This window comes from Tamandua tetradactyla, chromosome 3, assembly GCF_023851605.1.
Source record: "Tamandua tetradactyla isolate mTamTet1 chromosome 3, mTamTet1.pri, whole genome shotgun sequence".
Lineage (NCBI taxonomy): Eukaryota > Metazoa > Chordata > Mammalia > Pilosa > Myrmecophagidae > Tamandua > Tamandua tetradactyla.
The window spans coordinates 163,477,743-163,492,182 of NC_135329.1; the positions used below are offsets into that span (position 1 = coordinate 163,477,743).

At 36.2% G+C, this 14,440-nt stretch overlaps 2 protein-coding genes across 11 annotated transcripts in view; one reads left to right on the top strand and one right to left on the bottom strand.

Moving 5' to 3' along the window:
* Positions 1 to 14,440, top strand: part of ANKAR (ankyrin and armadillo repeat containing) — a 94,333-nt gene that overhangs the window by 75,008 nt on the left and 4,885 nt on the right. For all 8 annotated transcript variants that reach the window (XM_077154421.1, XM_077154422.1, XM_077154416.1 and 5 more), the window contains 4 exons: positions 508 to 666; positions 1,376 to 1,493; positions 3,868 to 3,977; positions 5,611 to 5,807. In XM_077154421.1, coding sequence (XP_077010536.1) covers positions 508 to 666; positions 1,376 to 1,493; positions 3,868 to 3,977; positions 5,611 to 5,807 — 584 coding nt within the window. The remainder of the gene's footprint in view (positions 1 to 507; positions 667 to 1,375; positions 1,494 to 3,867; positions 3,978 to 5,610; positions 5,808 to 14,440) is intronic.
* The window catches only part of OSGEPL1 (O-sialoglycoprotein endopeptidase like 1), an 84,556-nt gene that overhangs the window by 29,365 nt on the left and 40,751 nt on the right, over positions 1 to 14,440 (bottom strand). The window contains exon 6 of one of the 3 annotated variants that reach the window (XM_077154443.1): positions 8,375 to 10,823. The exons of 1 other annotated variant lie outside the window; for it this stretch is intronic. In XM_077154443.1, the coding sequence (XP_077010558.1) occupies positions 10,820 to 10,823 (4 nt within the window). In that variant the 3' untranslated portion in view covers positions 8,375 to 10,819. Of the gene's footprint in view, positions 1 to 8,374; positions 10,827 to 14,440 lie in introns of those variants that run through there. One more of the 3 variants, XM_077154442.1, reaches the window with a different exon arrangement.

Sequence of the window (14,440 nt, forward strand, 5' to 3'; positions counted from 1 at the left end):
AATAAATTATTTTTCTTTTATTCACCTTTAGAATATAGTTCAATAGAATTTTACAAATGAACTTATTTTAAGATCATTCCAATAATACAGAGAATGCTATATACAACATTCTCTACAAGGGAAGCTTTGAGAATTGTCAATATTACTTTGAAATGTTGAAAATAAAAATATGTTGTAACAGAAAGGTTGGGGATTAACAAAATTATGGATATAATAAAATTACCATTCAGAATTCACTTGCAGAAACAATAATCTAACATCCTCTTTGAAAATTAAAATGTTTTCTTTTTTCTTCTCTTTGCTGCCACAACCTACTGTTTGTATTTTATTTGTTCAGTGTCACTCTAAGGATAACTGTGTTATCTGTTTTTCCCAACTATGTTATATTTAACTCAAAGAGCTAAGAAGGCAACAGGTTTTAATTGGCAAGAATTCAAAATCTATTATCTTAAGTAAAATGATAAACGAAGTAAGTTAAAGATAAATGTGTATTTCTTCTGTTTCTAGGATATTTGTTTAAGAGCAGGCTATGCATTAACCCTTTTTGCCTTCAATAATCGCTTTCAACAATATTTAATATTGGAGAGTGGAACAATGACGATATCTATTTTTGAACCTTTTCTTGAATCAACAGTTGAAACTGAGAAGGCAATGGCAGCATTTCAGGTATAAAATCAGAGGTTGGAACTTCAAATTGATATATATATATATGTCTTATAGTGAAAGCTTGAAAATAAAAAAATATGGGGTCTGGAAAAATGTTAACTGATTAGTAAAATTCACATATATTTTGCATACCAGCCCCTTCCACATCATAACTCCATTACTGATGAGGATTCCTTCATTTATACAGGATTTTGTAAGTTAACAAGACACTTTTGCTTTTATTACCTCATTTGATACCTTATAACAACCCAGTGAGGTTGGTAGGCAGGTAGTACTATCTTAATCATTTTCACATTGGAAGGAAATAGGTAGAGAAACAAGTTAATGTCCAAGAGTGGTTTTCTAACTGCAGATCTTTATCTGATCACAATGATTCTCCAGTCCTGAAACAACTATATGTCCGTGTTCTTAGTCTTCCTTTCTCTTCTTATTCTCTTCTATGCCCTTTCGGAGAGAGTGTTTTCTATGAACCCATATTTCAAAGTTGTAAAAGTTGCATGCATTGTAAGAAGAAGAACATGGTCTACTATGGTCATGGTCATTGCAATGACCGGAAAGGGACAAGTACTCTAACTCCACTGAATCCCACCAAATGCCCCTCTGAACTCCTGAGAAGTACCAAAACAAAAACAAAAAAACAAACCATAAAAACTTAATTGGGGCTGAGTAGAAAATATTCAACGATTCTATGCTTTTTGTTTGTTTTCAGATTATTGTATTAGCTAAAGTCATTATAGATGTGGACCATATTACTTTGTCTGCAAGAGGTGTTACTATTTTAATTGACAGTCTATATTCGGTTCATACCACTACTATTATCTTGACAGGTAAGAAATGACTAAAGTTAATTGTATCTATATAAACTTATTCTCAAAAAAAATTTTTTTGTAATCTGAGCAATAATAAAATAGAAAACTCGACACTCTTAACATATGGTTTGAAGAATCAATTCATGTAAGCATTTCCAGAGTAAGTCTATATGGAACCAATGGGAATCTACATGCTGAATAGGATCAGAGTACAGCTTTTTTCCTACTTTGTGTACCCTAATTATTTTTTCCAGAATACAAGGTGATAATTCAGTTCTGAATTACCAAGAACATAATTTACATAATGATCTATTTTTTAATAGTAGTGGCAGATGTACATTGATCTACCTCTGTCTGGTTTCTTTTTGACCAATTGTATGTATTTTGATAAGGATAAGCCTTCTCTATATTGCAGTGGAGCATAGCAAAACAAGATGGTTTAATGGAATTCTTGACACACACAATGCTAAATGTGTAACTGCATCTACTCCAGACCTAACTCTCCAGCTAGCACATAATAGGTGATTTATTAACTGACTTGATATAACACTCTCAAAGCAGCATAAAACAGTGTCAGAACCACAGCTATGTGGAGTGATTACTACCAAAAAATTAAAATAAGGTAGTTTGCTTGCTTGTTTTTTAACTGAAATGGGCCACTGAAGGTGGCAAAGGAAGCAACTTTTGTTATTGTAGGATTATATTTTATGGAGTATATTTACTTGGCATGGAAGGAGAAATCAAGCAGATGAAATCTTCTGATGGGAACTATCTAGGAAAAAATTTATGCTAAGAAAAGTTATTAGATATATTTTTTATTTACTTAACATTCTTAATCCAGTGCCACAATAATCCCTGCAGTGGCTTTAAATTTTATTCTGCAAACTGTGTAAGAAATGCCACATCTAACTAGTTTTCAAATTGTAAATGAATAGTCCCAGGCTGATGGGAATTAAATTTTTTAAATTACTGGGGCTTTCTCTGTACCCTACCTCCAGAGTTATATGCATGTCTTGGCTATCTCAGGCAAAGCAGGCTATTCAGGCTTCTGGAATATGTTGAAATTACTGACGTGCTCATTGTCCAAGTCGACATGGTTCCCAAAAGATACTCCATAGGCACAGAAGTTTTGCAGAGACCGGGAATCCTGTTGCCAAGGGTCCAGTTTTCCTCTGTTCACCACCTAGCCATTCTCCACTCAAGAATCCTGCTCCTATTCATCTGAGAACCATAAACCACCATCTCCTTCATAGTCTTTGATTCTCCCTGCTCTTCTCCATTTTTTTCCATTTCTTACTACCCATCTTTAGATGATTTTGAAATTTTAAGACTGAAAGAGAGATTACCTTTAGAAAGCTTTGCTTTGGGCTATACAACCTAGGCCTCCTCACACTGAGGCAATAAGCATGAAGGCCTTGTTGACTTATAAAGGGGGCAGGAAAAAAAATAGGAGTCAAACCAAAACCTAGTTAATATCTCAATAAAGTATCTACCTCAAAATATAAAAATAAGGGCGGGCCGCGGTGGCTCAGCGGGCAAAGTGCTTGCCTGCTATGCCGGAGGACCTCGGTTCGATTCCCGGCCCCAACCCATGTAACAAAAACGGAGAAACAGAATACAATAAAACAAGAAAATGTTTAAAGATGTTTCCCTTTCTTCCTTCCTTCCTTCCTTCTATCCTTCCTTCCTTCTCTCTGTCTTTCCTTTAAAAAAAAAAAAAAAAAAAAAAAAAAATATAAAAATACATTTATATCTTAAAATTTGATTAAACATATTCTAACTCAGCAATTATACTGTAAAAGAATATCACCTGAAAGCATAAATTTGAATGGAAGAGGTTTAAGTTGTAACTGCACATTTATTTATTTTAACGGTGTCACTTTCTTATTCTCAGTCCCCAAACCTTTCTTTTTATGGTATGAATGTCACGGGTTTTAAGCCTCACTAAACATACATTCCTTAATTTTAAAATACCACTAAGCTCTTAATGCAAAGCCATTTGAACTGCAGAAAGGACATATAAAATTTTGTTACTGTAGTTTAATGATTAGATTCTTGCCCCCCCCCCCAAAAAAAAACCAACTCTAAAAACATCTAAACGAAATATCTTCTGAAGTCCAGGAAGGAAAAAATCTCTGATTTTGAAATATTCCCACTCTTACATAAACTAATCTAACTTTTACTGTTTGTGACAGAAAACAAACCATAACGGTGGGAAAAGTTTTTCTACATTTTGAGAAATTAATTAATATATACATCCTTTTACTCTGCTTCATTAACAGATATCTTTTAATTGAAACTCTTTAAAATAATATGTTCAAATGAACAAAAGCACAGCATATCACTTTATATCAATTTAATAATGCAATCATTTTTGTTGTTTAATTTATAGGTAATTTAATAGCTAGCCTCGCTCATTCCAGAGCTGGTATTCCAGAAGCATTTACTGCATTAGGGACAATCCAAAGGCTTTGCTTCCATTTGTACTCAGGAAAAGAAGAGGTAAAAACAAAGTAAATTAATTTTAAAATTTAATATGCTACGCAAAAAAAAATTTAATATGCTAAAAATAGAATTTCCCATCTTTCACTTCTGTGGGCTTATTTCTCTACATGTGGTGTCATATATAATTCATGTTACTAACTTAAAATTAGATAATTTTTCTTGTACTAATTAGTACAATCTGGTTCCCAATAAATGTTCACATTTGTTTTAATCTTCAAGACTTAAAATTAGGATTTTAATTACAATATCAGTATACATTACTGTAATTAAAGATTTAAAAAAAAACAACAAAGAAAACCCTACCAAATATGAATACTGCTGGAATTAGAATCAATCTACAAAAAAGTACATTTATCATACAAAAAATTTAATCAAAAATCTTTATATCTTACAAAAACTCGTCAGTTTTTGTGATCTCACTCACATAGTCGTATCTATGATTTATTTGATTTGGACTGAATGCAAATAGGACAGTTTTCCTCACCTGCCAGTCAGGGATAAAGGTGGGGGAACGTGAAGGAGGCCACAGTGACTGTAGTGGCCGTTTGCCTCGGAGTGTTCACCTCCTTCTCCTGGCCCTAAGGTCTAAAGCAGTGTTTCTCAACTGTTGGGTGCATCAGACTCACCTACAGGACCTTTTAAAACACAGATTTCTGGATCCAATACATCTTGGGCAGGCCCTAGAATTGGCTTTTCTAACAAGTTCTCAGGTAATGCTGAAGTTGCTAGTTCAGGAATGAGAGTAAGAACCACTGGTCAAAGGCAAGTAAGATGTAAGCTGCGGGATGTCAATGTAAAGACCAATATGTCAATCATCTGCCACTGGGCCTGGTTTGTGTTGATTTTTTGAGGTTTTTTAATGCCACTGTAAGATTCTCTAAGAACTGCCCAAGGGATATACTATAATTAATCATATGAACAATTTAATTACTTTAGGATCACAGGCAAAGGGTACTTCCTTCAAAAAAAGGAAGAATTATCTTTTCTAAAATCCTGTAGACTATTTGTCCTTGTTTCTTTGTTTTTGCCAATGGAAAACTGAGTTGCTTTCTGAGTGTTATTTTTAACCTACTTTTACTTTACAGTCTCTTCCCTGGTTTCTATTACAATCACCTGGGCAATTTTGAAAACCCTCAATGCCTACATTGTATCCCAGAATAATTAAATCAGAATTTCTAGGGGTGGGTCTCTGACATGAGTAATTTTCTGAGCTGTCCAGATGATTACAGTGTACACCAAAGTTGAGATACACTGCCTTAGTTCATAGAATAAGTTATTACTATAAACTAGTGATGACTTGCACATAGGAATTATTTGTGGCATTTAAAAAAACACAAATGCCCTGATTCTACCCTGGTGTGGGGTGGAGACTAGTTGTTTTTTTTTCTGTTTGTTTGTTTTTTTAACTCTCCAGGTAATCCTAAAATGTGGTTGGGATTGAGAACAACTGCTAGAAATCAGTGGCAGTATGGCTGTTATGATTCCATCTATAGGTTGCTATCAGTGGACAAATATATTTGCTATATATAGCTACAGAGACTTTCCTATGAAGTATATAATGAGAGTTCTGGGTTAGACATCTTAAGAACAAGTCCAGTGGTTAAGAAAGAATTGTTTCTTCTTCATTTAGGTTCGTGCAGCTTGCTCCTGTGCTCTTGGCTACTTGACTTACAATGCAAATGCTTTCCGCATCCTATTAAAAGAATGCAGGAATAAGCCTAATCAATTCATTCGCATAACAAAGAACATCAGCAGAGATGCAAGCATTAACCCAGCATTTTTAAAAGAATTTCAAATGCAACAAAGAGTGGGACTTCCTTCCTTAAGGTATTGCAACTATTTTTAAAGTCACAGTAGTGCTTATTATTATTTTAAAATATCCTAATTGAGGAATCTTCACATACATACAGTCCATACATGGTATACAATCAATGACTCACAATATCATCACCGAGTTGTGTATTCATCACCATGATCACTTTCAGAACACCTGCATCACTCCAGAAAAAGAAATAAAAAGAAAAAATTTAAAATATATACATCCCATATCCCTTACCCCCCCCATTGACCAGTATTTCAATCTACCCAATTTTTTACCCTTTATCCCTCCCCTATTATTTATTTTTTATCCTTTTTTTTAAACTCATCTTTCCATACTCTAGAAAAAAGGGGCATCAGATACAAGATTTTCACAAAGTAGTGATTATTTTTGACAGAGGAATTTTTATATTGTTTAAGGAAGATCAAATAAGGAAAACTATCCTTGATATAAAAGTATGCCCTGTACACCAGAGGTTAAACTTCATTCTAAATGTCCATTGCCAAAGCCTCTTTTAATTTCATTTAAGTTGTAGATGCAGACAAGAATATAACTAGATCTTGGAGTTTCTGTTTGGCCTGGATTTTTCACATTTCGAAAAGTTTGGGGGAAATTAATTGCCTCCAGTCTCATCCAGGAATCTATTTGGGGGCAGACTAGGCTACAGTTGAGAGTTCTGAGCCAACCGGGGATAGTACCATGATATTGATATCTTCTGGTCTGGATCCAAAGCTAAGCTGAACTCCCACAGTGGATACAGGGCTAAATCTGACGGGTGGTTGAAGTTTGCCAGAGGATTTTCCCTCAGAGTACTTTAATCCTAAACTTTAGTCTATGAAAAATGGGAGAAGAGGAAACTTTTCGAACAGTGGGCATATTTCTTCTTCTTCTGTCAATGTAACAGAATTACAGCAAGTCTTCTCTGCAAGTAGCAACAGTCATATTTAGGAAATGGAACTAGGAGGCAAGAATATATTAAAACATTTCACTAGATACTCAAGATATATTATTAAGTCTATGGTAATAGATGAGAATAGGATCCAATAGTCTATCATGATTATATAAATAAATTTTAAGTATAGAGAAAGATGAGTAAATCTTTGGAGTTATTTTAACTCTGAAAAACTGAAAAGAAAACTAATTTCCTAATTTTATATATTTAAGTCAGGATATCTAAAGTACAATTGCTATAAATGACAGTGTTAAAAAATAATATTGGGCAGGCCACAGTGGCTCAGCAGGCAGAGTTTTTGCCTGCCATGCCGAAGACCCAGGTTCAATTCCTGGTACCTGTCCTTGTAATTTAAACAGAACAAAAACAAAACAAAATTTGGTTCAAAAAATAAACCTAAAGCATTAAACAGGAGAAATTTTTAGAAAGTAGGCTAAGTTTTCCTGTACAATTAAAAAATTTTTATTTTAGGATAAATAATGGAAATATCACTTTACACAGACACCCCCACAGTTAGTCCCTATGACAACTTTGTGGGAATTAGAAAAAGATGCCCCTTCCTCAGGACACTTTATCTGCTAGAAATAGTAACTGTACAAATTTACAATTACTGAGGTGAGTGACAGTCCTTGGTATTGTGAACTTACAGAATTATAAGCAGTGACCAGTGTTAGGCATGGAGTTGTCAAGGATTCCACATGACAGTGAGTCAAAGATTAATATATTTATTGAAGAAATAAAGCAGGGAGGAAGCAGGTGGGAGAGTGAAAAGGAGAAAGCAGGTAGGAGCCTGAAATTGGTCCCTGCCTGGGGACCCAGCAGGAAGAAAAAGAAAATGGCTCTGACTCTTTGTTCTGGGAGTTGTGTCTTAAAGGGAAAGTGATGCCAGGAGGGAAGGGTGCCCACTAGGTGGTGTGTTGTCCCTTGATTGGATGGTGGCTTGTTGACTTAGGGTATGATAGATTGCTGAGGTATTTTCCTTTGATGTGCAGGTGCATGCAGGGAGGAAGCAGGTGAGATGCTGGTAGGGGCCGGTGTTATCAGCAGTGCCGTCTGGAGGATACAATACTAGTTAGCATGGCAATTGGTTCATATCTGGGTCCTTGGACCTGCCAAGCACACTGAGGAGGGGGGCTCTGCATCAAAAGTTCCTTTTGCTCTTAGAATTCTTTTTCTGAAATCCAATAACTTATAAGTCAGTAAACTTATAAGAATTGCTACCTGGTAAGATAGAACTGGTATGCAGATAATCACTACATGCAAAGGGGGTTAGCCAAACAGCCAGATTAAGAGCACTCTCCTTCAGACTGCCAAGTCTGCCCAAGATTTCAGATGCAAACTCAGGGGTCTCCAGAACCAGCTTCACCTTAGCCCAGCTGCTACAAATTCAGGAGTTGCCATTGTACCTTCAAGTTTGATAATTCAGGAAAGTGTTGTACTTAAGATTACAATGTTTTCTTTTTCAAGTTTTCATTGTAGTGTCACATATATAACACAAAAATTTCCATTTCAATCATTTTCATGTGGACAATTCAGCATATTAATTACATTCACAATATTGTGCTACTAGTATCACCATCAATTACCAAATCACCCCCCAAATAATTAAAATTGCAACCATTAAATTATAACTCTGTCTTCCTCTTCTATATACCCCAGTCACTGTTAACTTATAATCTACTTTCTGTCTCTATGAATTTGCTTATTTTTGGTATTTCATATAAGTAGATTCATGCAATAATTATCCTTTTATGTCTAGTTTATTTCACTCAACATTGTGTCTTCAAGGTCCATCCATGTTGAAGCCTGTATCAGAGCTTCACATCTCTTTATAGCTGCATAATGTTGCATTTTATGAATATATCACATTTTGTTTATCCATTCATTTGTTGATAGACAGTTGGCTGCTGCCACATTTTGGCTATTGTGAGTAATGCTGAGCACTGGTGTACAAATATCTGTTCTAGTCCTTGCTTTCGATTCTTTTGGGTATATACTTAGAAGTGAAAATTGCCAGGTCATATGGTAATTCTATATTCATTTTATTGAGGAACCACCAAATTGTTTTCCACAGGGCTGTATGATTTTACATGATAACAGTTTTATTATAGGAAGAAGAGATAAATTAAATCAGTCAAAGTAAAAGACATATAGTGCAGATTCTGGAGGAATTCAAACATACAGCTTCCATCAGTTCCCTCCCCATGGATTGTGGGTGGCAGTACTGCCTCTGAACCATTATGTGTGACAATATGCACAAAGCATTGCCAACTAGGGATGCTTCACTGAGCTTTGATGTCCAGAGTTTTTACTGAGACTGTATTACACAGGCATGACTGATTAATTCCTTGCCCATATGTTTGAACTCTATCTCCAGCCACCCTCCTCTCCAGATTTCACATTGCCAGAGCGGCCCATCATGGATCACCAGGTGTGGTATGAGGGACCCCCTATGAATAACAAAGACATTCCTGTCACTCAGAAAATTCCTTGTGTTTAGAGGTTACTTCCCAGGAGCCAAAAAGAAAGGCCAGATCTCTTTTTGAGGAGGCCAAATTCAACTAACAGTGCTATGTATTCTCCTTAGAGCATTATAAGGACTAGTTAGTCTTCAAGCCAATCCTGTGAGGGACTTTGGCTTAATAAAACAATGGACAATGGAGTAAAACATTATCAAGGCAAGTTTTGGGCCTCTGGGGTAGATAACTATATCTTCCCACAAAATATTCCTTGATACGATTACTAGAAATAGTAGACTGTGGTTGGGAACATGTTAGTATTGTTTTGGTATGTACACTACTTCTCTATCCCACTCCCCCATTGTATGCCAAGAGTGGCAGATTAGTAAAGTTCCTTTTGATATATAGATTTTAAAGTATATATAACAACAAGATTTTACCAGTGGTTACTGACACTTCGTGAAGGGAATCTGAACCTAACACCAGCAAATTTCATGTTACCCTATAGCCATGAAGAAGGCATATTAACAGTTTGAGTGCATCCACTCTTGCCTGTAGCAATTTGAGGAGTACGCCTTATTAAGGACGTAACAGCAAATATGCCTCACCCAATTATCAAGGATAAATTTATAAAAACCATCTTTAATATACTGTTTTTAATTTAGTCTTGCATTTTATTATCAGGGAACTTTAGAAATACCATGTTTTATATATGTATGAGGTGATCACACATACACAAACCATATTAACTTAGTTACATTTTATTATTCTTTGGCTTGAAACACTTCATTGGTATCCCATGACTTTGAAATAAATTTTCTAGTATTATTAATACATAAAATGACCTGATCTTCATTCTTCAACCTTATTTCCCATCACAATTCAATAATATAAATTGTTTTATATTCCAACAATACCAGACTACTTAGTACCTTCTGAGTATACAATATTGCTTAATAGTACTGTAATTTTTCATATCCTGTTCCTTCTGTCTGAAATACCCTTGCCCACCTCACCCATTTGAAGACCTTTTTTCTTCCAAACCGATCTGAAGGGTTTCTTCTTCCACAAAGCTTTCTCTGATCAGTTTGAGCAAATTTAATCACTATGTTTTGATTGAATAAATGAGTAAATAAGTGGCTGAATATAAAATCATTACAAGTAGCATGCATAGTTAGATGTTGGAAGTCATTGGATAGAATATTCAATTTGTTTTTTTTTTTTTTTTTTTTTTTTTAAAGAAAGACAGAGAAGGAAGGAAGGATGGAAGGAAGGATGGAAGGAAGGAAGGGAGGAAGAAAGGGAAACATCTTTAAACATTTTCTTATTTTTATTATATTTTGTTTGTTTGTTTGTTTTTTTTACATGGGCTGGGGCCGGGAATCGAACCGGGGTCCTCCGGCATGGCAGGCAAGCACTCTTGCCCGCTGAGCCACCGCGGCCCGCCCAGAATATTCAATTTTTAATAACTTTTTTATTGTATAACATACATACAAAGAAAAGAAAGGAAAAAAAGCAATAGTTCTCACAGCACTCTTCAACAAGTAGTTACAGGACAGGTCCCAGAGTTTGTCATGGGCAATCATACCATCATCTCAGATTCTTCCTTCTACCTGCTTCAGAATATAGGAGGTTAGAGGGCTTAAATATATTTTTATCATCACAATCGACCTTTTTTCCCTTTTTTTTGGTGAAAAATAACATATATATAAAAAAGCTATAAATGTCGAAGCACAGCACCACAATTAGTTGTAGAAACATATTTCAGAGTTTGACATGGGTTACAATTCCACAAGTTTAGGTTTTACTTCTAGCTGCTCTAAAATACTGTAGACTAAAAGAGATAACAATTTAATGATGCAGCATTCATATTCATTTGTTAAATCCTATCTTCTATATATAATTCCACCATCACCTTTGATCTTTCTATCCCTCTCTCTAGGGGTATTTGGGCTATGGCCATTCTAATTTTTTCATGGTGGAAGGGTCTGTCAATAATATGGGGTAGGGATGTTCTGATGTTCTGGAGAGGCTGGGTCCTCTAGGTTTCAGGACTTACGTGGTCCAGGGACCCATCTGGAACTTGTAGGTTTCTGGACCATTACACTTGTGGAATCTTATATATTGCCCTAAGTGTCCTTTAGGATTGATTGGAATGGTCCTGGTGGGGGGTTGGCAGGTTGTGATAGGTAGCAAGGTCTAACTGAAACTTTCATAAGAGCAACCTCCAGAGTAGCCTCTCAACTCTACTTGAATTCTCTCTGCCACTGATACTTTATTAGTTGCACTTTTTTCCCCTGTTTTGCTCAAGATCAAATTGTTGATCCCACAGTGCCAGGGCCAGATTCACCCCTGGGAGTCATCTCCCACACTGCCAGGGAGACTTTCACCCATGGATGTCATGCCCCACGTAGCAGGGAGGGCAATGATTTCACTTGCAGAGTTGGGCTTAGAGAGAGAGAGAGAGAGACCTCATCTGAGCAACAACAGAGTTCCTCCAGAAGTAACTTTTAGGCATATCTACAGGTAGGCTAGGCTTCTCCGCTACCTACATAACCTTCACAAGAGTAAGCCTCAAGATCAAGGCATGACCTAATGATTTGGGTGTCCCTAATGTTTGACACAGTATCAGGGGATTCCCTGATGGTAAGATTTAGTAGTTCCATATTTTTTCTCCCACCCCTCAAGGGACTTTGCCAATACTTTTTGATTATCTGCTTAATATACTCTAGGATATATCCAGGCATTACATTAATCTATACAGGATTAAAGAACCTCTTTCTTATTATGGGCTCCCTGTGTTTCAACTGTTCAAATGAGCTATGCAGATAGGTTGAGTTAGATTATGTGCTAAAGAAAATTTCTATTCCAGACCAAATAAACCTTACTTCCATTGGTCTCAAAGAGTATGTGTGGTGTCTTCCTTACCCCTGTTCTGAATTACTTTAACTTCAACCTAATCGACTTCGTTCTTATCTCTAAATATCAGTTAGCATATTCAGGTTTTAATAATTTTTCTTACTGTTTCAATTTCCTGACATATTTCTTAATGCCACTGTATGAATAGGATACAGTTTATTAACCAGTGGGATTTACATTTCATTTGGAGTCTGGCAACAAACTGAGTCAGGCATACATCCTCAGTTATGGAGGCATCTTTCCTCTGTCCTAACCTTCTGGTCCTTGGGACAATCAAGCCTAAAGCTGTGGTAGATTCCCAACCACTTTCAGCAGTCAGTTCCTGATACTCAACAGAACAAAAAGGTTTCTAAATATTAAGTATTTTTCTTCATAGCATTTACCAAAATTAGTAATTAACTTGTTTATATATTTGACTTTTATTTCCTTTTTCTCTCCTAGAATGAAGGAACAATTCTTTTATTGTGTGCCTTTTGTATTGTTCACAGTAAATGTCATAGTATATGACATGGAAGTACTCAATAAATATGTGCTGAATAAACAGACAAATAAATAAATAAATGGGGGAGCAGAGTAATGGACAGAATTAGTTAATCACATAACAAATAATTATGATAGTTGGTACTGTGTAAACAAGACCAAGTCTCTGCCCCTCCAGCATCTAACAGTCTAGTAGAGGATACAAGCAAGCAAACCAACAAATGCAATAGAGTATGACAAACACAAACTTGGATGCTCAAGAAGCACAAAGAAAAGGTACCCAACCAGTCTTGGAGGGTCAGAAAAGGCTTTCTGGAGGAAGACCTTGTCTAAAACTGTGTTCTAACAGATGAGTGGAGAAAGAAAGGCCAGAGGAAGATTTCCGGGAAGAGGGAATAATATGTGCCAAGAACTTGGAGACAATTTAGCAAGCAACTTAGTAGGGCTACAGCAGAGAACTGGAAGAGTGGAAATAGATTGAGCTGGAGAGATAATAGGTGCCAGATAATGGGTTATGTAAAATACTGATTCTCAAAGGGATGAGGGACATGAAAGAAAATTTTTATCCCACAAAAGACATCTGCAATGTCTGTAGAAATTTTTGGTTGTCACAACTGGGGGGATTCTATGGGCATCTAGTTGGCATGGCCAGAGATGTTGCTGAACCTCCCACAACACCAAGAATATCCCCCCATTATGAAGAATTATGGGACCAAAATGTCAGTAGTACTTAGGTTGAGGAACCCTGATGTAAAGGAGGTTATTAAAAGTTTGTAACAGTGGAAGCTGGATTAAGTTTTTAAATGCTCATTCTGGCTGGAGAAGGGATTAAAGCCCAGTAAAACTGGACAGATGAATTAGGAAGACAGAGCTAAATAGGAGATGATGGTGGTCTGAGTATACAGTAGCAAGAGTGAACATGGAGTGAAATAGATCTGAGGTATTAGGAAGGTAAACAGATAGAACTTATTGATCAAAGTTTATTAATCATGAGTGATTAAGAGTGTGGGATTTATAAGACTTCCAAGTCTACCCATGAAGGAGTAACTGCTACAGGTATTGTCCTCCTGCTGTAAACAAATAGGAAACTAGAGAAAATATATGCAATAACTGTTTTTTCAGCTGTTGGCCCACAGTCAGGATAGGGCTGGATCTCCGAAGGAAGGAAAACAAATTAGGTGAACCCTAAAATTGCTCCAGGAAGCATTTCTGGACCATGGTGCAGCAAAAGAAAATCCAAACAGAGCCTGGTGATCTTGTTAAGGAGACAATCAAGAGTTTTTGAAGGATAAGGTGGCTGAAATTTGCAGGGCAGAGTCTTAGAGAGGAGAGAGGGACTCAGGAAGAATTCTAAAAATCTATATGGGGGTGTGCGAGAATAGTTCAGTGGTAGAATTCTCGCCTGCCATGTGGAAGACCTGGGTTCAATTCCTGGCCCATGCACTTCCCAAACAAACAAAGAAACCAACAAAAACAAACAAAGAAAAATTCAACTAATGGTGCCGCAATAACGGGATACTCACATGGAAAAAGAATGAAATGTTAGCCCACCATACAGCATACCAAAAAAAAAAAAAAATCTATATAGGGATTCCAATGGGCCTAATACTAAATATCAATCTGAGCATGTGTAAAGCAAAACTGGACAAGACCAGACAAGGAACAATTGCAAGTGGAAAAAAAAAAAAATTACCAGGGGTCTGTAAACCGAGAATTCCCAGAGCTACCCAGGATTGGGAATTATTCGATTTCTCACCAGCTAGAGCGGAGAAACCTCACTGATTACACAGCACATTCAGTAGAGATCCCCATAAATATGAATGTCTTAGTA